This window comes from Culicoides brevitarsis, unplaced genomic scaffold (assembly GCF_036172545.1).
Source record: "Culicoides brevitarsis isolate CSIRO-B50_1 unplaced genomic scaffold, AGI_CSIRO_Cbre_v1 contig_14, whole genome shotgun sequence".
Classification (NCBI taxonomy): domain Eukaryota; kingdom Metazoa; phylum Arthropoda; class Insecta; order Diptera; family Ceratopogonidae; genus Culicoides; species Culicoides brevitarsis.
This window is the reverse complement of record NW_026973398.1, coordinates 120-25,167: the sequence shown is the minus strand read 5'-3', so window position 1 is coordinate 25,167 and position 25,048 is coordinate 120. Positions and strand designations below refer to the sequence as shown.

The 25,048-nt window shown below is 23.3% G+C and overlaps 1 protein-coding gene across 1 annotated transcript; it reads right to left on the bottom strand.

Annotated features, from left to right (window-relative positions):
* Window positions 1–397: 397 nt before the first annotated feature.
* Window positions 398–1,503, bottom strand: LOC134836315 (uncharacterized). The gene has a single exon (XM_063851533.1). It carries the CDS (start codon window positions 1,173–1,175, stop codon window positions 471–473), a length of 705 nt encoding a protein of 234 aa, XP_063707603.1. The 5' UTR covers window positions 1,176–1,503; the 3' UTR covers window positions 398–470.
* Window positions 1,504–25,048: the final 23,545 nt, after the last annotated feature.

Sequence of the window (25,048 nt, the reverse complement as noted above, 5' to 3'; positions counted from 1 at the left end):
AACTGTTATCTCGTGGAATTCTTTCAACAACGCGTCGAATTCGTCTTGCTCGTGAATCATAAGCAAACTTTGATGATTATGTCGAGAAACTGAGCATGTTGTTGTTTTATTTGAATCAATTTTAATTAATTTACGGCTTCTCAAATCGACGCTGACATTATTTGATGCCAAGAAATCTGCACCGATAATTGCCATTTGCGTATCTGCGATGAGAAATTTCCAGTTGAAAATCTCGTTGAGACCAAAATCGACAGAGAAGTTGCGCGTGCCGTAAGTCTTGATGTAAGTTCCGTTTGCTGCTTGTAATTTAAGTTGTGTTGGCGTAATTTCATGATTTTTGATGAATTTTTTCGGAATTATAGATACGTCGGATCCCGTATCTACAAGAAAATTTATGTTTGATCTTTTATCTTTAATACAAAGACGACGGAAATGACCCACTCCGCAAGTTTTACGAAGCGGGTGCCTTCTCAGTTTTTTGAGAATCGGCACGGGCGATTACATTTACGTGCATTTTTTCCATATTCGGAGTGATACCAACAAATATCTGACGACGATGATCGATTTGACGGTCGAACAAACGGCTTGTTCTTGTGATACGGCTTGAGATTTTTTACAGCAGCAGTTAGATGCTCGATTTGTTGCTGAAGTTGTTCGTATTTTTCGTCGCGTTGACTCACTTCGTTGACCACAGGTTCGTTTTTAATCATTACATCACCATATTGAGCAATTTCTGACAAGGGCTGATTAATTATCGCAAGAACGGAGCTCATATGAGATGGCAAACCCTTCAAAAATATTGTTTTTAGGGCATCATCAGTCAATCCAGTGTTGAACGATAATCGTTTTAAATGAAATAAATACTGTGAGGGCTTCATTTCACCGATTTGAGATGAAAATAATCGTTCAACGCGCGTCTGGAGCGTAGATCCAAAAACGCTTGTCAGTCTCTGTTTAATCGCTTCATATTTATTCTGTGCCGGAGGGTTGGAAATAATATCCCAGACAACGTTTATAGTCGATTTTGAGGTGATATGCTTGACGATATGATGATATTTGGTTGCATCCAGTACGACGTTAGCCAAGGTAAATTGACTTTCGGCTTCGATGAACCACGTTTCCGGGTCTTCCTCCCAAAATTCCGGGAGCTTGATGGCAACGGCGGCGACACTCATGGCTTCTGTTGGCAATTTTACAGTGATGTATGATGTTTACGATGATGAATTTTGAATAGAACGAAAATAAAAATACAAACAACAGCGAGAGAGTTTTGCCAAAAAAAGTGAGTATGTTGTTATCCCTTACTTGATTATCCGAGTCACGTGGCGTGACGAAGAATTATGACTCGCAATAGTCAAAAAAGGCTGCTAACATGTGTTCTCCAAAGCGGGGTCACCAGTTGTGGGTTTTGTCATCGGTGAATAAAACATTAATTCACATTTATAAAATATAACATTTATTAAAAACTTAAATTTATTTATTTTTGATTTTGAGTGCAATCAAAAGTGAAGTCTAAATTAAAAGTGACGTTTTGTCGAAACGTCAAAATGATTGTAGCTGCTAGCCGCCACAAATTAAATTAAATTTTATAATATGTAAAAAATAATAATATATTTACCGTCCTTATGTAATTTATTTTTCGCGTTGTATATATTAAAAAAGCACTTCTCTGCTCAATACATATACTTTTCAATTGCTAAAATCCGCTTTGACTTGATCCGCAATCTAAAACGAAAAAAAAAAATAGAATTAAATTAAATTTTATAATATGTAAAAAATAATAATATATTTACCGTCCTTATGTAATTTATTTTTCGCGTTGTATATATTAAAAAAGCACTTCTCTGTTCAATACATATACTTTTCAATTGCTAAAATCCGCTTTGACTTGATCCGCAATCTAAAACGAAATAAAAAAAATAGAATTAAATTAAATTTTATAATATGTAAAAAATAATAATATATTTACCGTCCTTATGTAATTTATTTTTCGCGTTGTATATATTAAAAAAGCACTTCTCTGTTCAATACATATACTTTTCAATTGCTAAAATCCGCTTTGACTTGATCCGCAATCTAAAACGAAATAAAAAAAAATAGAATTAAATTAAATTTTATAATATGTAAAAAATAATAATATATTTACCGTCCTTATGTAATTTATTTTTCGCGTTGTATATATTAAAAAAGCACTTCTCTGTTCAATACATATACTTTTCAATTGCTAAAATCCGCTTTGACTTGATCCGCAATCTAAAACGAAATAAAAAAAATAGAATTAAATTAAATTTTATAATATGTAAAAAATAATAATATATTTACCGTCCTTATGTAATTTATTTTTCGCGTTGTATATATTAAAAAAGCACTTCTCTGTTCAATACATATACTTTTCAATTGCTAAAATCCGCTTTGACTTGATCCGCAATCTAAAACGAAATAAAAAAAAATAGAATTAAATTAAATTTTATAATATGTAAAAAATAATAATATATTTACCGTCCTTATGTAATTTATTTTTCGTGTTGTATATTTTAAAAAAGCACTTCTCTGTTCAATACATATACTTTTCAATTGCTAAAATCCGCTTTGACTTGATCCGCAATCTAAATAGAATTAAATTAAATTTTATAATATGTAAAAAATAATAATATATTTACCGTCCTTATGTAATTTATTTTTCGCGTTGTATATATTAAAAAAGCACTTCTCTGTTCAATACATATACTTTTCAATTGCTAAAATCCGCTTTGACTTGATCCGCAATCTAAAACGAAATAAAAAAAAATAGAATTAAATCAAATTTTATAATATGTAAAAAATAATAATATATTTACCGTCCTTATGTAATTTATTTTTCGCGTTGTATATATTAAAAAAGCACTTCTCTGTTCAATACATATACTTTTCAATTGCTAAAATCCGCTTTGACTTGATCCGCAATCTAAAACGAAATAAAAAAAATAGAATTAAATTAAATTTTATAATATGTAAAAAATAATAATATATTTACCGTCCTTATGTAATTTATTTTTCGCGTTGTATATATTAAAAAAGCACTTCTCTGTTCAATACATATACTTTTCAATTGCTAAAATCCGCTTTGACTTGATCCGCAATCTAAAACGTAAAAAAATTGAATTAAATTAAATTTTATAATATGTAAAAAATAATAATACCGTCCTTATGTAATTTATTTTTCGCGTTGTATATATTAAAAAAGCACTTCTCTGTTCAATACATATACTTTTCAATTGCTAAAATCCGCTTTGACTTGATCCGCAATCTAAAACGAAAAAAAATAGAATTAAATCAAATTTTATAATATGTAAAAAATAATATATTTACCGTCCTTATGTAATTTATTTTTCGCGTTGTATATATTAAAAAAGCACTTCTCTGTTCAATACATATACTTTTCAATTGCTAAAATCCGCTTTGACTTGATCCGTAATCTAAAACGAAATAAAAAAAAAGAATTAAATTAAATTTTATAATATGTAAAAAATAATAATATATTTACCGTCCTTATGTAATTTATTTTTCGCGTTGTATATATTAAAAAAGCACTTCTCTGTTCAATACATATACTTTTCAATTGCTAAAATCCGCTTTGACTTGATCCGCAATCTAAAACGAAATAAAAAAATAGAATTAAATTAAATTTTATAATATGTAAAAAATAATAATATATTTACCGTCCTTATGTAATTTATTTTTCGCGTTGTATATATTAAAAAAGCACTTCTCTGTTCAATACATATACTTTTCAATTGCTAAAATCCGCTTTGACTTGATCCGCAATCTAAAACGAAAAAAAATAGAATTAAATTAAATTTTATAATATGTAAAAAATAATAAGACCGTCCTTATGTAATTTATTTTTCGCGTTGTATATATTAAAAAGCACTTCTCTGTTCAATACATATACTTTTCAATTGCTAAAATCCGCTTTGACTTGATCCGCAATCTAAAACGAAATAAAAAAAATAGAATTAAATTAAATTTTATAATATGTAAAAAATAATAATATATTTACCGTCCTTATGTAATTTATTTTTCGCGTTGTATATATTAAAAAAGCACTTCTCTGTTCAATACATATACTTTTCAATTGCTAAAATCCGCTTTGACTTGATCCGCAATCTAAAACGAAATAAAAAAAATAGAATTAAATTAAATTTTATAATATGTAAAAAATAATAATATATTTACCGTCCTTATGTAATTTATTTTTCGCGTTGTATATATTAAAAAAGCACTTCTCTGTTCAATACATATACTTTTCAATTGCTAAAATCCGCTTTGACTTGATCCGCAATCTAAAACGAAATAAAAAAAATATAATTAAATTAAATTTTATAATATGTAAAAAATAATAATATATTTACCGTCCTTATGTAATTTATTTTTCGCGTTGTATATATTAAAAAAGCACTTCTCTGTTCAATACATATACTTTTCAATTGCTAAAATCCGCTTTGACTTGATCCGCAATCTAAAACGAAATAAAAAAAATAGAATTAAATTAAATTTTATAATATGTAAAAAATAATAATATATTTACCGTCCTTATGTAATTTATTTTTCGCGTTGTATATATTAAAAAAGCACTTCTCTGTTCAATACATATACTTTTCAATTGCTAAAATCCGCTTTGACTTGATCCGCAATCTAAAACGAAATAAAAAAAAATAGAATTAAATTAAATTTTATAATATGTAAAAAATAATAATATATTTACCGTCCTTATGTAATTTATTTTTCGCGTTGTATATATTAAAAAAGCACTTCTCTGTTCAATACATATACTTTTCAATTGCTAAAATCCGCTTTGACTTGATCCGCAATCTAAAACGAAATAAAAAAATAGAATTAAATTAAATTTTATAATATGTAAAAAATAATAATATATTTACCGTCCTTATGTAATTTATTTTTCGCGTTGTATATATTAAAAAAGCACTTCTCTGTTCAATACATATACTTTTCAATTGCTAAAATCCGCTTTGACTTGATCCGCAATCTAAATAGAATTAAATTAAATTTTATAATATGTAAAAAATAATAATATATTTACCGTCCTTATGTAATTTATTTTTCGCGTTGTATATATTAAAAAAGCACTTCTCTGTTCAATACATATACTTTTCAATTGCTAAAATCCGCTTTGACTTGATCCGCAATCTAAAACGAAAAAAAAATAGAATTAAATCAAATTTTATAATATGTAAAAAATAATAATATATTTACCGTCCTTATGTAATTTATTTTTCGCGTTGTATATATTAAAAAAGCACTTCTCTGTTCAATACATATACTTTTCAATTGCTAAAATCCGCTTTGACTTGATCCGTAATCTAAAACGAAATAAAAAAAAATAGAATTAAATTAAATTTTATAATATGTAAAAAATAATAATATATTTACCGTCCTTATGTAATTTATTTTTCGCGTTGTATATATTAAAAAAGCACTTCTATGTTCAATACATATACTTTTCAATTGCTAAAATCCGCTTTGACTTGATCCGCAATCTAAAACGAAAAAAAAAAATAGAATTAAATTAAATTTTATAATATGTAAAAAATAATAATATATTTACCGTCCTTATGTAATTTATTTTTCGCGTTGTATATATTAAAAAAGCACTTCTCTGTTCAATACATATACTTTTCAATTGCTAAAATCCGCTTTGACTTGATCCGCAATCTAAAACGAAATAAAAAAAATAGAATTAAATTAAATTTTATAATATGTAAAAAATAATAATATATTTACCGTCCTTATGCAATTTATTTTTCGCGTTGTATATATTAAAAAAGCACTTCTCTGTTCAATACATATACTTTTCAAGTGCTAAAATCCGCTTTGACTTGATCCGCAATCTAAAACGAAATAAAAAAAATAGAATTAAATTAAATTTTATAATATGTAAAAAATAATAATATATTTACCGTCCTTATGTTTCGCGTTGTATATATTAAAAAAGCACTTCTCTGTTCAATACATATACTTTTCAATTGCTAAAATCCGCTTTGACTTGATCTGCAATCTAAAACGAAATAAAAAAAATAGAATTAAAAAATAATAATATATTTACCGTCCTTATGTAATTTATTTTTCGCGTTGTATATATTAAAAAAGCACTTCTCTGTTCAATACATATACTTTTCAATTGCTAAAATCCGCTTTGACTTGATCCGCAATCTAAAACGAAATAAAAAAAATAGAATTAAATTAAATTTTATAATATGTAAAAAATAATAATATATTTACCGTCCTTATGTAATTTATTTTTCGCGTTGTATATATTAAAAAAGCACTTCTCTGTTCAATACATATACTTTTCAATTGCTAAAATCCGCTTTGACTTGATCCGCAATCTAAATAGAATTAAATTAAATTTTATAATATGTAAAAAATAATAATATATTTACCGTCCTTATGTAATTTATTTTTCGCGTTGTATATATTAAAAAAGCACTTCTCTGTTCAATACATATACTTTTCAATTGCTAAAATCCGCTTTGACTTGATCCGCAATCTAAAACGAAATAAAAAAAATAGAATTAAATTAAATTTTATAATATGTAAAAAATAATAATATATTTACCGTCCTTATGTAATTTATTTTTCGCGTTGTATATATTAAAAAAGCACTTCTCTGTTCAATACATATACTTTTCAATTGCTAAAATCCGCTTTAGAATTAAAATAGAATTAAACTAAATTTTATAATATGTAAAAAATTATAATATATTTACCGTCCTTATGTAATTTATTTTTCGCGTTGTATATATTAAAAAAGCACTTCTCTGTTCAATACATATACTTTTCAATTGCTAAAATCCGCTTTGACTTGATCCGCAATCTAAAACGAAATAAAAAAAATAGAATTAAATTAAATTTTATAATATGTAAAAAATAATAATATATTTACCGTCCTTATGTAATTTATTTTTCGCGTTGTATATATTAAAAAAGCACTTCTCTGTTCAATACATATACTTTTCAATTGCTAAAATCCGCTTTGACTTGATCCGCAATCTAAAACGAAATAAAAAAAATAGAATTAAATTAAATTTTATAATATGTAAAAAATAATAATATATTTACCGTCCTTATGTAATTTATTTTTCGCGTTGTATATATTAAAAAAGCATTTCTCTGTTCAATACATATAATTTAAAATTGCTAAAATCCGCTTTGACTTTATAATCTATCTAAAACGAAATAAAAAAAATAGAATTAAATTAAATTTTATAATATGTAAAAAATAATAATATATTTACCGTCCTTATGTAATTTATTTTTCGCGTTGTATATATTAAAAAAGCACTTCTCTGTTCAATACATTTACTTTTCAATTGCTAAAATCCGCTTTGACTTGATCCGCAATCTAAAACGAAATAAAAAAAATAGAATTAAATTAAATTTTATAATATGTAAAAAATAATAATATATTTACCGTCCTTATGTAATTTATTTTTCGCGTTGTATATATTAAAAAAGCACTTCTCTGTTCAATACATATACTTTTCAATTGCTAAAATCCGCTTTGACTTGATCCGCAATCTAAAACGAAATAAAAAAAATAGAATTAAATTAAATTTTATAATATGTAAAAAATAATAATATATTTACCGTCCTTATGTAATTTATTTTTCGCGTTGTATATATTAAAAAAGCACTTCTCTGTTCAATACATATACTTTTCAATTGCTAAAATCCGCTTTGACTTGATCCGCAATCTAAAACGAAATAAAAAAAATAGAATTAAATTAAATTTTATAATATGTAAAAAATAATAATATATTTACCGTCCTTATGTAATTTATTTTTCGCGTTGTATATATTAAAAAAGCACTTCTCTGTTCAATACATATACTTTTCAATTGCTAAAATCCGCTTTGACTTGATCCGCAATCTAAAACGAAATAAAAAAAAATAGAATTAAATTAAATTTTATAATATGTAAAAAATAATAATATATTTACCGTCCTTATGTAATTTATTTTTCGCGTTGTATATATTAAAAAAGCACTTCTCTGTTCAATACATATACTTTTCAATTGCTAAAATCCGCTTTGACTTGATCCGCAATCTAAAACGAAATAAAAAAAAAAATAGAATTAAATTAAATTTTATAATATGTAAAAAATAATAATATATTTACCGTCCTTATGTAATTTATTTTTCGCGTTGTATATATTAAAAAAGCACTTCTCTGTTCAATACATATACTTTTCAATTGCTAAAATCCGCTTTGACTTGATCCGCAATCTAAAACGAAATAAAAAAAATAGAATTAAATTAAATTTTATAATATGTAAAAAATAATAATATATTTACCGTCCTTATGTAATTTATTTTTCGCGTTGTATATATTAAAAAAGCACTTCTCTGTTCAATACATATACTTTTCAATTGCTAAAATCCGCTTTGACTTGATCCGCAATCTAAAACGAAATAAAAAAAATAGAATTAAATTAAATTTTATAATATGTAAAAAATAATAATATATTTACCGTCCTTATGTAATTTATTTTTCGCGTTGTATATATTAAAAAAGCACTTCTCTGTTCAATACATATACTTTTCAATTGCTAAAATCCGCTTTGACTTGATCCGCAATCTAAAACGAAATAAAAAAAATAGAATTAAATTAAATTTTATAATATGTAAAAAATAATAATATATTTACCGTCCTTATGTAATTTATTTTTCGCGTTGTATATATTAAAAAAGCACTTCTCTGTTCAATACATATACTTTTCAATTGCTAAAATCCGCTTTGACTTGATCCGCAATCTAAAACGAAATAAAAAAAATAGAATTAAATTAAATTTTATAATATGTAAAAAATAATAATATATTTACCGTCCTTATGTAATTTATTTTTCGCGTTGTATATATTAAAAAAGCACTTCTCTGTTCAATACATATACTTTTCAATTGCTAAAATCCGCTTTGACTTGATCCGCAATCTAAAACGAAATAAAAAAAATAGAATTAAATTAAATTTTATAATATGTAAAAAATAATAATATATTTACCGTCCTTATGTAATTTATTTTTCGCGTTGTATATATTAAAAAAGCACTTCTCTGTTCAATACATATACTTTTCAATTGCTAAAATCCGCTTTGACTTGATCCGCAATCTAAAACGAAATAAAAAAAATAGAATTAAATTAAATTTTATAATATGTAAAAAATAATAATATATGTTTACCGTCCTTATGTAATTTATTTTTCGCGTTGTATATATTAAAAAAGCACTTCTCTGTTCAATACATATACTTTTCAATTGCTAAAATCCGCTTTGACTTGATCCGCAATCTAAAACGAAATAAAAAAAATAGAATTAAATTAAATTTTATAATATGTAAAAAATAATAATATATTTACCGTCCTTATGTAATTTATTTTTCGCGTTGTATATATTAAAAAAGCACTTCTCTGTTCAATACATATACTTTTCAATTGCTAAAATCCGCTTTGACTTGATCCGCAATCTAAAACGAAATAAAAAAAATAGAATTAAATTAAATTTTATAATATGTAAAAAATAATAATATATTTACCGTCCTTATGTAATTTATTTTTCGCGTTGTATATATTAAAAAAGCACTTCTCTGTTCAATACATATACTTTTCAATTGCTAAAATCCGCTTTGACTTGATCCGCAATCTAAAACGAAATAAAAATTAGAATTAAATTAAATTTTATAATATGTAAAAAATAATAATATATTTACCGTCCTTATGTAATTTATTTTTCGCGTTGTATATATTAAAAAAGCACTTCTCTGTTCAATACATATACTTTTCAATTGCTAAAATCCGCTTTGACTTGATCCGCAATCTAAAACGAAATAAAAAAAATAGAATTAAATTAAATTTTATAATATGTAAAAAATAATAATATATTTACCGTCCTTATGTAATTTATTTTTCGCGTTGTATATATTAAAAAAGCACTTCTCTGTTCAATACATATACTTTTCAATTGCTAAAATCCGCTTTGACTTGATCCGCAATCTAAAACGAAATAAAAAAAATAGAATTAAATTAAATTTTATAATATGTAAAAAATAATAATATATTTACCGTCCTTATGTAATTTATTTTTCGCGTTGTATATATTAAAAAAGCACTTCTCTGTTCAATACATATACTTTTCAATTGCTAAAATCCGCTTTGACTTGATCCGCAATCTAAAACGAAATAAAAAAAATAGAATTAAATTAAATTTTATAATATGTAAAAAATAATAATATATTTACCGTCCTTATGTAATTTATTTTTCGCGTTGTATATATTAAAAAAGCACTTCTCTGTTCAATACATATACTTTTCAATTGCTAAAATCCGCTTTGACTTGATCCGCAATCTAAAACGAAATAAAAAAAATAGAATTAAATTAAATTTTATAATATGTAAAAAATAATAATATATTTACCGTCCTTATGTAATTTATTTTTCGCGTTGTATATATTAAAAAAGCACTTCTCTGTTCAATACATATACTTTTCAATTGCTAAAATCCGCTTTGACTTGATCCGCAATCTAAAACGAAATAAAAAAAATAGAATTAAATTAAATTTTATAATATGTAAAAAATAATAATATATTTACCGTCCTTATGTAATTTATTTTTCGCGTTGTATATATTAAAAAAGCACTTCTCTGTTCAATACATATACTTTTCAATTGCTAAAATCCGCTTTGACTTGATCCGCAATCTAAAACGAAATAAAAAAAAATAGAATTAAATTAAATTTTATAATATGTAAAAAATAATAATATATTTACCGTCCTTATGTAATTTATTTTTCGCGTTGTATATATTAAAAAAGCACTTCTCTGTTCAATACATATACTTTTCAATTGCTAAAATCCGCTTTGACTTGATCCGCAATCTAAAACGAAATAAAAAAAAATAGAATTAAATTAAATTTTATAATATGTAAAAAATAATAATATATTTACCGTCCTTATGTAATTTATTTTTCGCGTTGTATATATTAAAAAAGCACTTCTCTGTTCAATACATATACTTTTCAATTGCTAAAATCCGCTTTGACTTGATCCGCAATCTAAAACGAAATAAAAAAAATAGAATTAAATTAAATTTTATAATATGTAAAAAATAATAATATATTTACCGTCCTTATGTAATTTATTTTTCGCGTTGTATATATTAAAAAAGCACTTCTCTGTTCAATACATATACTTTTCAATTGCTAAAATCCGCTTTGACTTGATCCGCAATCTAAAACGAAATAAAAAAAATAGAATTAAATTAAATTTTATAATATGTAAAAAATAATAATATATTTACCGTCCTTATGTAATTTATTTTTCGCGTTGTATATATTAAAAAAGCACTTCTCTGTTCAATACATATACTTTTCAATTGCTAAAATCCGCTTTGACTTGATCCGCAATCTAAAACGAAATAAAAAAAATAGAATTAAATTAAATTTTATAATATGTAAAAAATAATAATATATTTACCGTCCTTATGTAATTTATTTTTCGCGTTGTATATATTAAAAAAGCACTTCTCTGTTCAATACATATACTTTTCAATTGCTAAAATCCGCTTTGACTTGATCCGCAATCTAAAACGAAATAAAAAAAAATAGAATTAAATTAAATTTTATAATATGTAAAAAATAATAATATATTTACCGTCCTTATGTAATTTATTTTTCGCGTTGTATATATTAAAAAAGCACTTCTCTGTTCAATACATATACTTTTCAATTGCTAAAATCCGCTTTGACTTGATCCGCAATCTAAAACGAAATAAAAAAAATAGAATTAAATTAAATTTTATAATATGTAAAAAATAATAATATATTTACCGTCCTTATGTAATTTATTTTTCGCGTTGTATATATTAAAAAAGCACTTCTCTGTTCAATACATATACTTTTCAATTGCTAAAATCCGCTTTGACTTGATCCGCAATCTAAAACGAAATAAAAAAAATAGAATTAAATTAAATTTTATAATATGTAAAAAATAATAATATATTTACCGTCCTTATGTAATTTATTTTTCGCGTTGTATATATTAAAAAAGCACTTCTCTGTTCAATACATATACTTTTCAATTGCTAAAATCCGCTTTGACTTGATCCGCAATCTAAAACGAAATAAAAAAAAAAATAGAATTAAATTAAATTTTATAATATGTAAAAAATAATAATATATTTACCGTCCTTATGTAATTTATTTTTCGCGTTGTATATATTAAAAAAGCACTTCTCTGTTCAATACATATACTTTTCAATTGCTAAAATCCGCTTTGACTTGATCCGCAATCTAAAACGAAATAAAAAAAATAGAATTAAATTAAATTTTATAATATGTAAAAAATAATAATATATTTACCGTCCTTATGTAATTTATTTTTCGCGTTGTATATATTAAAAAAGCACTTCTCTGTTCAATACATATACTTTTCAATTGCTAAAATCCGCTTTGACTTGATCCGCAATCTAAAACGAAATAAAAAAAATAGAATTAAATTAAATTTTATAATATGTAAAAAATAATAATATATTTACCGTCCTTATGTAATTTATTTTTCGCGTTGTATATATTAAAAAAGCACTTCTCTGTTCAATACATATACTTTTCAATTGCTAAAATCCGCTTTGACTTGATCCGCAATCTAAAACGAAATAAAAAAAAATAGAATTAAATTAAATTTTATAATATGTAAAAAATAATAATATATTTACCGTCCTTATGTAATTTATTTTTCGCGTTGTATATATTAAAAAAGCACTTCTCTGTTCAATACATATACTTTTCAATTGCTAAAATCCGCTTTGACTTGATCCGCAATCTAAAACGAAATAAAAATAATAGAATTAAATTAAATTTTATAATATGTAAAAAATAATAATATATTTACCGTCCTTATGTAATTTATTTTTCGCGTTGTATATATTAAAAAACCACTTCTCTGTTCAATACATATACTTTTCAATTGCTAAAATCCGCTTTGACTTGATCCGCAATCTAAAACGAAATAAAAAAAATAGAATTAAATTAAATTTTATAATATGTAAAAAATAATAATATATTTACCGTCCTTATGTAATTTATTTTTGACTTGTATATATTAAAATCCGCTTTGACTTGATCCGCAATCTAAAACGAAATAAAAAAATAGAATTAAATTAAATTTTATAATATGTAAAAAATAATAATATATTTACCGTCCTTATGTAATTTATTTTTCGCGTTGTATATATTAAAAAAGCACTTCTCTGTTCAATACATATACTTTTCAATTGCTAAAATCCGCTTTGACTTGATCCGCAATCTAAAACGAAATAAAAAAAATAGAATTAAATTAAATTTTATAATATATAAAAAATAAAAAAACGCCTTATGTAATTTATTTTTCGCGTTGTATATATTAAAAAAGCACTTCTCTGTTCAATACATATACTTTTCAATTGCTAAAATCCGCTTTGACTTGATCCGCAATCTAAAACGAAATAAAAAAAATAGAATTAAATTAAATTTTATAATATGTAAAAAATAATAATATATTTACCGTCCTTATGTAATTTATTTTTCGCGTTGTATATATTAAAAAAGCACTTCTCTGTTCAATACATATACTTTTCAATTGCTAAAATCCGCTTTGACTTGATCTGCAATCTAAAACGAAATAAAAAAAAATAGAATTAAATTAAATTTTATAATATGTAAAAAAAAATATATATTTACCGTCCTTATGTAATTTATTTTTCACGTTGTATATATTAAAAAAGCACTTCTCTGTTCAATACATATACTTTTCAATTGCTAAAATCCGCTTTGACTTGATCCGCAATCTAAAACGAAATAAAAAAAATAGAATTAAATTAAATTTTATAATATGTAAAAAATAATAATATATTTACCGTCCTTATGTAATTTATTTTTCGCGTTGTATATATTAAAAAAGCACCTCTCTGTTCAATACATATAATTTTCAATTGCTAAAATCCGCTTTGACTTGATCCGCAATCTAAAACGAAATAAAAAATAGAATTAAATTAAATTTTATAATATGTAATAAATAATAATATATTTACCGTCCTTATGTAATTTATTTTTCGCGTTGTATATATTAAAAAAGCAGTTCTCTGTTCAATACATATACTTTTCAATTGCTAAAATCCGCTTTGACTTGATCGGCAATCTAAAACGAAATAAAAAAAATAGAATTAAATTAAATTTTATAATATGTAAAAAATAATAATATATTTACCGTCCTTATGTAATTTATTTTTCGCGTTGTATATATTAAAAAAGCACTTCTCTGTTCAATACATATACTTTCCAATTGCTGAAATCCGCTTTGACTTGATCCGCAATCTAAAACGAAATAAAAAAAATAGAATTAAATTAAATTTTATAATATGTAAAAAATAATAATATATTTACCGTCCTTATGTAATTTATTTTTCGCGTTGTATATATTAAAAAAGCACTTCTCTGTTCAATACATATACTTTTCAATTGCTAAAATCCGCTATGACTTGATCCGCAATCTAAAACGAAATAAAAATAATAGAATTAAATTAAATTTTATAATATGTAAAAAATAATAATATATTTACCGTCCTTATGTAATTTATTTTTCGCGTTGTATATATTAAAAGAGCACTTCTCTGTTCAATACATATACTTTTCAATTGCTAAAATCCGCTTTGACTTGATCCGCAATCTAAAACGAAATAAAAAAATAGAATTAAATTAAATTTTATAATATGTAAAAAATAATAATATATTTACCGTCCTTATGTAATTTATTTTTCGCGTTGTATATATTAAAAAAGCACTTCTCTGTTCAATACATAAACTTTTCAATTGCTAAAATCCGCTTTGACTTGATCCGCAATCTAAAACGAAATAAAAAAAAAATAGAATTAAATTAAATTTTATGATATGTAAAAAATAATATTATATTTACCGTCCTTATGTAATTTATTTTTCGCGTTGTATATATTAAAAAAGCACTTCTCTGTTCAATACATATACTTTCTAATTGCAAAAATCCGCTTTGACTTGATCCGCAATCTAAAACGAAATAAAAAAAAATTGAATTAAATTAAATTTTATAATATGTAAAAAATAATAATATATTTACCGTCCTTATGTAATTTATTTTTCGCGTTGTATATATTAAAAGAGCACTTCTCTGTTCAATACATATACTTTTCAATTGCTAAAATCCGCTTTGACTTGATCCGCAATCTAAAACGAAATAAAAAAAATAGAATTAAATTAAATTTTATAATATGTAAAAAATAATAATATATTTACCGTCCTTATGTAATTTATTTTTCGCGTTGTATATATTAAAAACCCCCTCTGTTCAATACATATACTTTTCAATTGCTAAAATCCGCTTTGACTTGATCCGCAATCTAAAACGAAATAAAAAAATAGAATTAAATTAAATTTTATAATATGTAAAAAATAATAATATATTTACCGTCCTTATGTAATTTATTTTTCGCGTTGTATATATTAAAAAAGCACTTTTCTGTTCAATACATATACTTTTCAATTGCTAAAATCCGCTTTGACTTGATCCGCAATCTAAAACGAAATAAAAAAAAATAGAATTAAATTAAATTTTATAATATGTAAAAAATAATAATATATTTACCGTCCTTATGTAATTTATTTTTCGCGTTGTATATATTAAAAAAGCACTTCTCTGTTCAATACATATACTTTTCAATTGCTAAAATCCGCTTTGACTTGATCCGCAATCTAAAACGAAATAAAAAAAAATAGAATTAAATTAAATTTTATAATATGTAAAAAATAATAATATATTTACCGTCCTTATGTAATTTATTTTTCGCGTTGTATATATTAAAAAGCACTTCTCTGTTCAATACATATACTTTTCAATTGCTAAAATCCGCTTTGACTTGATCCGCAATCTAAAACGAAATAAAAAAAAAATAGAATTAAATTAAATTTTATAATATATAAAAAATAATAATATATTTACCGTCCTTATGTAATTTATTTTTCGCGTTGTATATATTAAAAAAGCACTTCTCTGTTCAATACATATACTTTTCAATTGCTAAAATCCGCTTTGACTTGATCCGCAATCTAAAACGAAATAAAAAAATAGAATTAAATTAAATTTTATAATATGTAAAAAATAATAATATATTTACCGTCCTTATGTAATTTATTTTTCGCGTTGTATATATTAAAAAAGCACTTCTCTGTTCAATACATATACTTTTCAATTGCTAAAATCCGCTTTGACTTGATCCGCAATCTAAAACGAAATAAAAAAAATAGAATTAAATTAAATTTTATAATATGTAAAAAATAATAATATATTTACCGTCCTTATGTAATTTATTTTTCGCGTTTTATATATTAAAAAAGCACTTCTCTGTTCAATACATATACTTTTCAATTGCTAAAATCCGCTTTGACTTGATCCGCAATCTAAAACGAAATAAAAAAAATAGAATTAAATTAAATTTTATAATATGTAAAAAATAATAATATAGTTATCGTCCTTATGTAATTTATTTTTCGCGTTGTATATATTAAAAAAGCACTTCTCTGTTCAATACATATACTTTTCAATTGCTAAAATCCGCTTTGACTTGATCCGCAATCTAAAACGAAATAAAAAAAATAGAATTAAATTAAATTTTATAATATGTAAAAAATAATAATATATTTATCGTCCTTATGTAATTTATTTTTCGCGTTGTATATATTAAAAAAGCACTTCTCTGTTCAATACATATACTTTTCAATTGCTAAAATCCGCTTTGACTTGATCCGCAATCTAAAACGAAATAAAAAAAATAGAATTAAATTAAATTTTATAATATGTAAAAAATAATAATATAGTTATCGTCCTTATGTAATTTATTTTTCGCGTTGTATATATTAAAAAAGCACTTCTCTGTTCAATACATATACTTTTCAATTGCTAAAATCCGCTTTGACTTGATCCGCAATCTAAAACGAAATAAAAAAAATAGAATTAAATTAAATTTTATAATATGTAAAAAATAATAATATATTTACCGTCCTTATGTAATTTATTTTTCGCGTTGTATATATTAAAAAAGCACCTCTCTGTTCAATACATATACTTTTCAATTGCTAAAATCCGCTTTGACTTGATCCGCAATCTAAAACGAAATAAAAAAAATAGAATTAAATTAAATTTTATAATATGTAAAAAATAATAATATATTTACCGTCCTTATGTAATTTATTTTTCGCGTTGTATATATTAAAAAAGCACTTCTCTGTTCAATACATATACTTTTCAATTGCTAAAATCCGCTTTGACTTGATCCGCAATCTAAAACGAAATAAAAAAAATAGAATTAAATTAAATTTTATAATATATAAAAAATAATAATATATTTACCGTCCTTATGTAATTTATTTTTCGCGTTGTATATATTAAAAAAGCACTTCTCTGTTCAATACATATACTTTTCAATTGCTAAAATCCGCTTTGACTTGATCCGCAATCTAAAACGAAATAAAAAAATAGAATTAAATTAAATTTTATAATATGTAAAAAATAATAATATATTTACCGTCCTTATGTAATTTATTTTTCGCGTTGTATATATTAAAAAAGCACTTCTCTGTTCAATACATATACTTTTCAATTGCTAAAATCCGCTTTGACTTGATCCGCAATCTAAAACGAAATAAAAAAAATAGAATTAAATTAAATTTTATAATATGTAAAAAATAATAATATATTTACCGTCCTTATGTAATTTATTTTTCACGTTGTATATATTAAAAAAGCACTTCTCTGTTCAATACATATACTTTTCAATTGCTAAAATCCGCTTTGACTTGATCCGCAATCTAAAACGAAATAAAAAAAATAGAATTAAATTAAATTTTATAATATGTAAAAAATAATAATATATTTACCGTCCTTATGTAATTTATTTTTCGCGTTGTATATATTAAAAAAGCACTTCTCTGTTCAATACATATAATTTTCAATTGCTAAAATCCGCTTTGACTTGATCCGCAATCTAAAACGAAATAAAAAAAAAATAGAATTAAATTAAATTTTATAATATGTAAAAAATAATAATATATTTACCCTCCTTATGTAATTTATTTTTCGCATTGTATATATTAAAAAAGCAGTTCTCTGTTCAATACATATACTTTTCAATTGCTAAAATCCGCTTTGACTTGATCCGCAATCTAAAACGAAATAAAAAAAATAGAATTAAATTAAATTTTATAATATGTAAAAAATAATAATATATTTACCGTCCTTATGTAATTTATTTTTCGCGTTGTATATATTAAAAAAGCACTTCTCTGTTCAATACATAAACTTTTCAATTGCTAAAATCCGCTTTGACTTGATCCGCAATCTAAAACGAAATAAAAAAAATAGAATTAAATTAAATTTTATAATATGTAAAAAATAATAATATATTTACCATCCTTATGTAATTTATTTTTCGCGTTGTATATATTAAAAAAGCAGTTCTCTGTTCAATACATATACTTTTCAATTGCTAAAATCCGCTTTGACTTGATCCGCAATCTAAAACGAAATAAAAAAATAGAATTAAATTAAATTTTATAATATGTAAAAAATAATAATATATTTACCGTCCTTATGTAATTTATTTTTCGCGTTGTATATATTAAAAAAGCACTCCTCTGTTCAATACATATACTTTTCAATTGCTAAAATCCGCTTTGACTTGATCCGCAATCTAAAACGAAATAAAAAAAATAGAATTAAATTAAATTTTATAATATGTAAAAAATAATAATATAGTTACCGTCCTTATGTAATTTATTTTTCGCGTTGTATATATTAAAAAAGCACTTCTCTGTTCAATACATATACTTTTCAATTGCTAAAATCCGCTTTGACTTGATCCGCAATCTAAAACGAAATAAAAAAAATAGAATTAAATTAAATTTTATAATATGTAAAAAATAATAATATATTTACCGTCCTTATGTAATTTATTTTTCACGTTGTATATATTAAAAAAGCACTTCTCTGTTCAATACATATACTTTTCAATTGCTAAAATCCGCTTTGACTTGATCCGCAATCTAAAACGAAATAAAAAAAATAGAATTAAATTAAATTTTATAATATGTAAAAAATAATAATATATTTACCGTCCTTATGTAATTTATTTTTCACGTTGTATATATTAAAAACCCCCTCTGTTCAATACATATACTTTTCAAATAAAATCCGATTTGACTTGATCCGCAATCTAAAACGAAATAAAAAAAATAGAATTAAATTAAATTTTATAATATGTAAAAAATAATAATATAGTTACCGTCCTTATGTAATTTATTTTTCGCGTTGTATATATTAAAGAAGCACTTCTCTGTTCAATACATATACTTTCCAATTGCTAAAATCCGCTTTGACTTGATCCGCAATCTAAAACGAAATAAAAAAAAATAGAATTAAATTAAATTTTATAATATGTAAAAAATAATAATATATTTACCGTCCTTATGTAATTTATTTTTCGCGTTGTATATATTAAAAAAGCACTTCTCTGTTCAATACATATACTTTTTAATTGCTAAAATCCGCTTTGACTTGATCCGCAATCTAAAACGAAATAAAAAAAAAGATTTAAATTAAATTTTATAATATGTAAAAAATAATAATATATTTACCGTCCTTATGTAATTTATTTTTCGCGTTGTATATATTAAAAAAGCACTTCTCTGTATATATGTATTGATATACTTTTAAGTTGCTAAAATCCGCTTTGACTTGATCCGCAATCTAAAACGAAATAAAAAAAAATAGAATTAAATTAAATTTTATAATATGTAAAAAACAATAATATATTTACCGTTCTTATGTAATTTATTTTTAGCGTTGTATATATTAAAAAAGCACTTCTCTGTTCAATACATATACTTTTCAATTGCTAAAATCCGCTTTGACTTGATCCGCAATCTAAAACGAAATAAAAAAAATAGAATTAAATTAAATTTTATAATATGTAAAAAATAATAATATATTTACCGTCCTTATGTAATTTATTTTTCGCGTTGTATATATTAAAAAAGCACTTCTCTGTTCAATACATATACTTTTCAATTGCTAAAATCCGCTTTGACTTGATCCGCAATCTAAAACGAAATAAAAAAAATTGAATTAAATTAAATTTTATAATCTTTATTTTATATGTTATGTAAAATTTTATATAATATATAGTTTTATTTTTAAATTAATTGCTGGAAATGTTTATATTTTTAAAATCGTACCAACTCTAACACAAGTGTATCAGTAGAATATATAAAAGCGAAGGAGTAATTAGTATTGAAGGAACTCGGCAAAATGACTCTGTAACTTCGGGATAAAGAGGGCTTTTAAGTGTCAAAGAAGAGAGAGCAGCGACTGTTTAATAAAAACATAAGATTTTGCTAAATTTAAATATGAAGTATAAAATCTGACACCTGCCCGGTGCTGCAAGGTAAAAAAAATTTGGCGCAAGCTGAAATTTTAAACCCCAGTAAACGGCGGCCGTAACCCTGACGGTCCTAAGGTAGCAAAATTCCTTGGCGGGTAAGTTCCGTCCTGCATGAATGGTGTAACGACTGCTCTGCTGTCTCCAATACTAGCTCTATGAAATTGAATTTTCCGTGAAGATGCGGCAATATTATAACTAGACGGGAAGACCCTATGCACCTTTACTGTTATCTATATTAATTTTTTTTTTTTATTTAACTAGATAAGTAGGAGATCTTTATCGAAAATGGAAAACTACTTGAATAATTTTTAAAAATAATTATAAATAAAATAATTTTAATTATATATGATATAGAAAGACAGTTTGACTGGGGCGGTCTCCTCCTAAAAAGTAACGGAGGAGTATAATAGTTCGGTTGTATTTTATTTAAATTAAAATCAATATTAAAATGAATTTACTGAGCTTGATTAAAGTACATACAAGTATTTTAAGGATAAGATTATCTGTCATATTGACCCGATATAATTTTGTGGAAAATATATCGATCAACGGATAAAAGGTACGCTAGGGATAACAGGCTCATAGATTTTGATAGTTCTTATTGATAAATCTGTTTGGCACCTCGATGTCGGCTCATCACATCCTGATGGTGAATAATCTTTCAAGGGTCTGGCTGTTCGCCAGTTAAAGTGGTACGTGAGCTGGGTTTAGAACGTCGTGAGACAGTTTGGTCCCTATCTGTTATAATTTAGAGAAAATAAATAAGAATTAACTTTAGTACGAGAGGACTAGGAAAATATAATCACTGGTTTAAGAATTACTATAATAAATAATAGTATGGTTTTTAAGCTACATTAGACTTGATAATTGCTGAATTATATATAAGCAAGAAGCTTACTTATATTATTTTCTAATAAATTTTTAAAAGACCATTTTATTTAAGGATATAAATAGGTGAAGCTCTAACTAGTGATTATTTTTATCCTTAAAATTTAATATTAACTACAGTTTAGTTTTTTTAAAATTTTAAAAATTATTAATTAACTATATTACTATACTTTTTAAAAAATATTGTATTATTTTACACTAATAATTTTATAAATAATCACCTATGTGACGAAATTGGTAGACGTGTGGGACTTAAAATCTCATTCTTTATGAGTGCTGGTTCGAGTCCAGTCATAGGTATAAATATATTATATAATAATATAAGTAGTTAATAAAAAACAGCATTAAATGGATGCCTAGAATTTAAATATTTTTCGTAAACAAGTTTACGTTATCTATTGGGTAAATAATTTATTGATATATTTATATATTTGAAATTTATAGATTTTTTAAAAATTAAAAATAACGAAGTGAAACATCATAGTAGTTATTTTAATAAACTCAATTGAGATTAATATAACGGTGAGTTATTATTAATAGTTTTATAAAAAAAATAAAATTGAATATTCTTTAAAGAATAACCATAGAAGGTAAGAGTCCTGTAAATTTTTTTAATTAAAATACTAGCTGCCTGGATGGTTCCGGTACGGGCTCATTCCCCATAACTAAAAGTTCGATTCTTTAAGGCGGCCCACATTAATTTATTATTTATTTAATATTTTTTAACCAATTTTTAAATTTTATAAAATTTTTGGGGTAGTGGCCGATTGGATAAGGCGGTCGACTGTAAGTTGATTGATTATTTTGTAGTAGGTTCGATTCCTACCTATCCCAGTAAAGCATGTATAATGAAAGCATAATGGCCCTAATCCTAATATTAATTATATTAGAACTTTACTATAAATATTATGATAATAATAGTGATAATATGATATTATTAATGATAATATTAATGGTATATTTGGTAATAATATTGATAATAGTATGATAACAATGGTAGTATTAATGAAGATTAAGGGAGGGGGGGTTCCTTTAATATTTCTTTTTAAGTTGATTTTATTAGTAAAATATATATTTATATATTTATAATATATTTATAATAAAAATATTATAAATATATTTTATTATATTAAATATAGTTTTATAAAATTTTTGGGGTAGTGGCCGATTGGATAAGGCGGTCGACTGTAAGTTGATTGATTATTTTGTAGTAGGTTCGATTCCTACCTATCCTAGTAAAGCATGAGTAATGAGGACATTATAGCTCTAATCTTAATATTAATTATATTAGAATTTTTCTATAAATATTATGATAATAATAGTGATAATATGATATTATTAATGATAATATTAATGGTATATTTGGTAATAATATTGATAATAGTATGATAACAATGGTAGTATTAATGAAGATTAAGGGAGGGGGGTTCCTTTAATATTTCTTTTTAAGTTGATTTTATTAGTAAAATATATATTTATATATTTATAATATATTTATAATAAAAATATTATAAATATATTTTATTATATTAAATATAGTTTTATAAAATTTTTGGGGTAGTGGCCGATTGGATAAGGCCGACTGTAAGTTGATTGATTATTTTGTAGTAGGTTCGATTCCTACCTATCCTAGTAAAGCATGAGTAATGAGGACATTATAGCTCTAATCTTAATATTAATTATATTAGAATTTTTCTATAAATATTATGATAATAATAGTGATAATATGATATTATTAATGATAATATTAATGGTATATTTGGTAATAATATTGATAATAGTATGATAACAATGGTAGTATTAATGAAGATTAAGGGAGGGGGGGGGTTCCTTTAATATTTCTTTTTAAGTTGATTTTATTAGTAAAATATATATTTATATATTTATAATAAAATATGTAATTATGGTCTATCAACATTTGATGCTAGCTTTTATTTTTTTAGTTATATTAGGGGTTATTCTTTGAGTACTATTTATATTATGATATATTAAATATATAGTTTTTTTATTCCTATTAATATTAATGGATATATTATTTTTAATTATTATTTTTTTATTTTTTTTAGATTAAAAACTCTAAGGATTAAACGATATACCCAATATAATCTAATATACTTTAAATAGCATCTCTTACCTAATTTGAATCTATACATAAAATATGGGTTTACAAAATAGTGTATTATTTAATTTTTTTTAAATAGTTATGTTTTTATAATCAACTATCATTATTTTACTATAGTAAAATATATTACATATTATTGATATTAATATTAAATTTATTTACCCCCTTTTTTAATTAAATTTTTTATTTTATATTTTATATAAATATTTTTAAAAACTTTTAATTAGTTATAAATATATATATTATATATACTAATATGTAATTATGCAATTTATCCGTAGAATTTTAAGAAAGATTTGATTTTATATAAAAAATATATGTAAAGCTATTTTTAAATCTATTTTTAGATTTATTAGAAATATACCTTTTATTTATTGGTTATTTACATATTCTTTATTAACAAATTCATTAGAATATAACTTCTTTACTTGTTCATATTTAAGGAGAGAGGTTTTTAGTAATGATGAGTATACTTTTTTATATTTATCATTTTTTATAAGTTTTTTTTTTTTAAGATTTTATCTAAGGATTTTAAAATCTAAGATTAAAAAAATTTTTTATAAAAATAGGGGTTTATCTTTTAAAGGTTTTAGTAAAAATTTATGTAATTATTTAAGATTAAGGTTTAATAAGATAACGCTTAAAGGGGCACCTTACTTATTTAACTTATGTTTATATGTAAAATATAAATTCATAAGAATGAGATTTTATTTAAATTTTTTTTATTTTGATATAATTATTACTTTTTTTTTAAAATATATAAATAATAAGGTTATATATTGAAATCCAATATTTAAATCATCTTCAATATTTTCATTTTATAAATCGACTAGGATAAAATTTATTGATGTTAAAAATGAAAGTATTGGTAATATTAAATTTTAATAAAATAATTTTTTATTAAAAAAATGTAAGTATGCATTATAATGACATAATAAACGATGTATTAATTATATTTGTAATATTAACTGCGATAAGCGTCTACTATAACCACCGTGATAATAATGAAGATAATAATGAAGATAATAATGAAAATTAAAGGAGAGAGAGAGGATCCTTTAATATTTTTTTTAAATTGATTTATTAATAAATAATATATATATATATTAAAATATTAATAATATATTTTAATTATATTAATTATAGTTTTATAAAATTTTTGGGGTAGTGGCCGATTGGATAAGGCGGTCGACTGTAAGTCGATTGATTATTTCGTAGTAGGTTCGATTCCTACCTATCCTAGTAAAGTATGGATGTAATTATAGGTGTAGTCTTATTAGTAGTAATAATATATACAATATATAGATTATATAGCGAATCCCTTAATATTTATAATGGTACTTATAAAAATATTGATGTTAATATATTTGATGATGATATACTTGATGATAATATATTTGATGTTAATATATTTGGTGATGATATACTTGATGATAATACTGATGATAATACGATAATATTGATAACAGCATTGATAGTATATCTGATGCA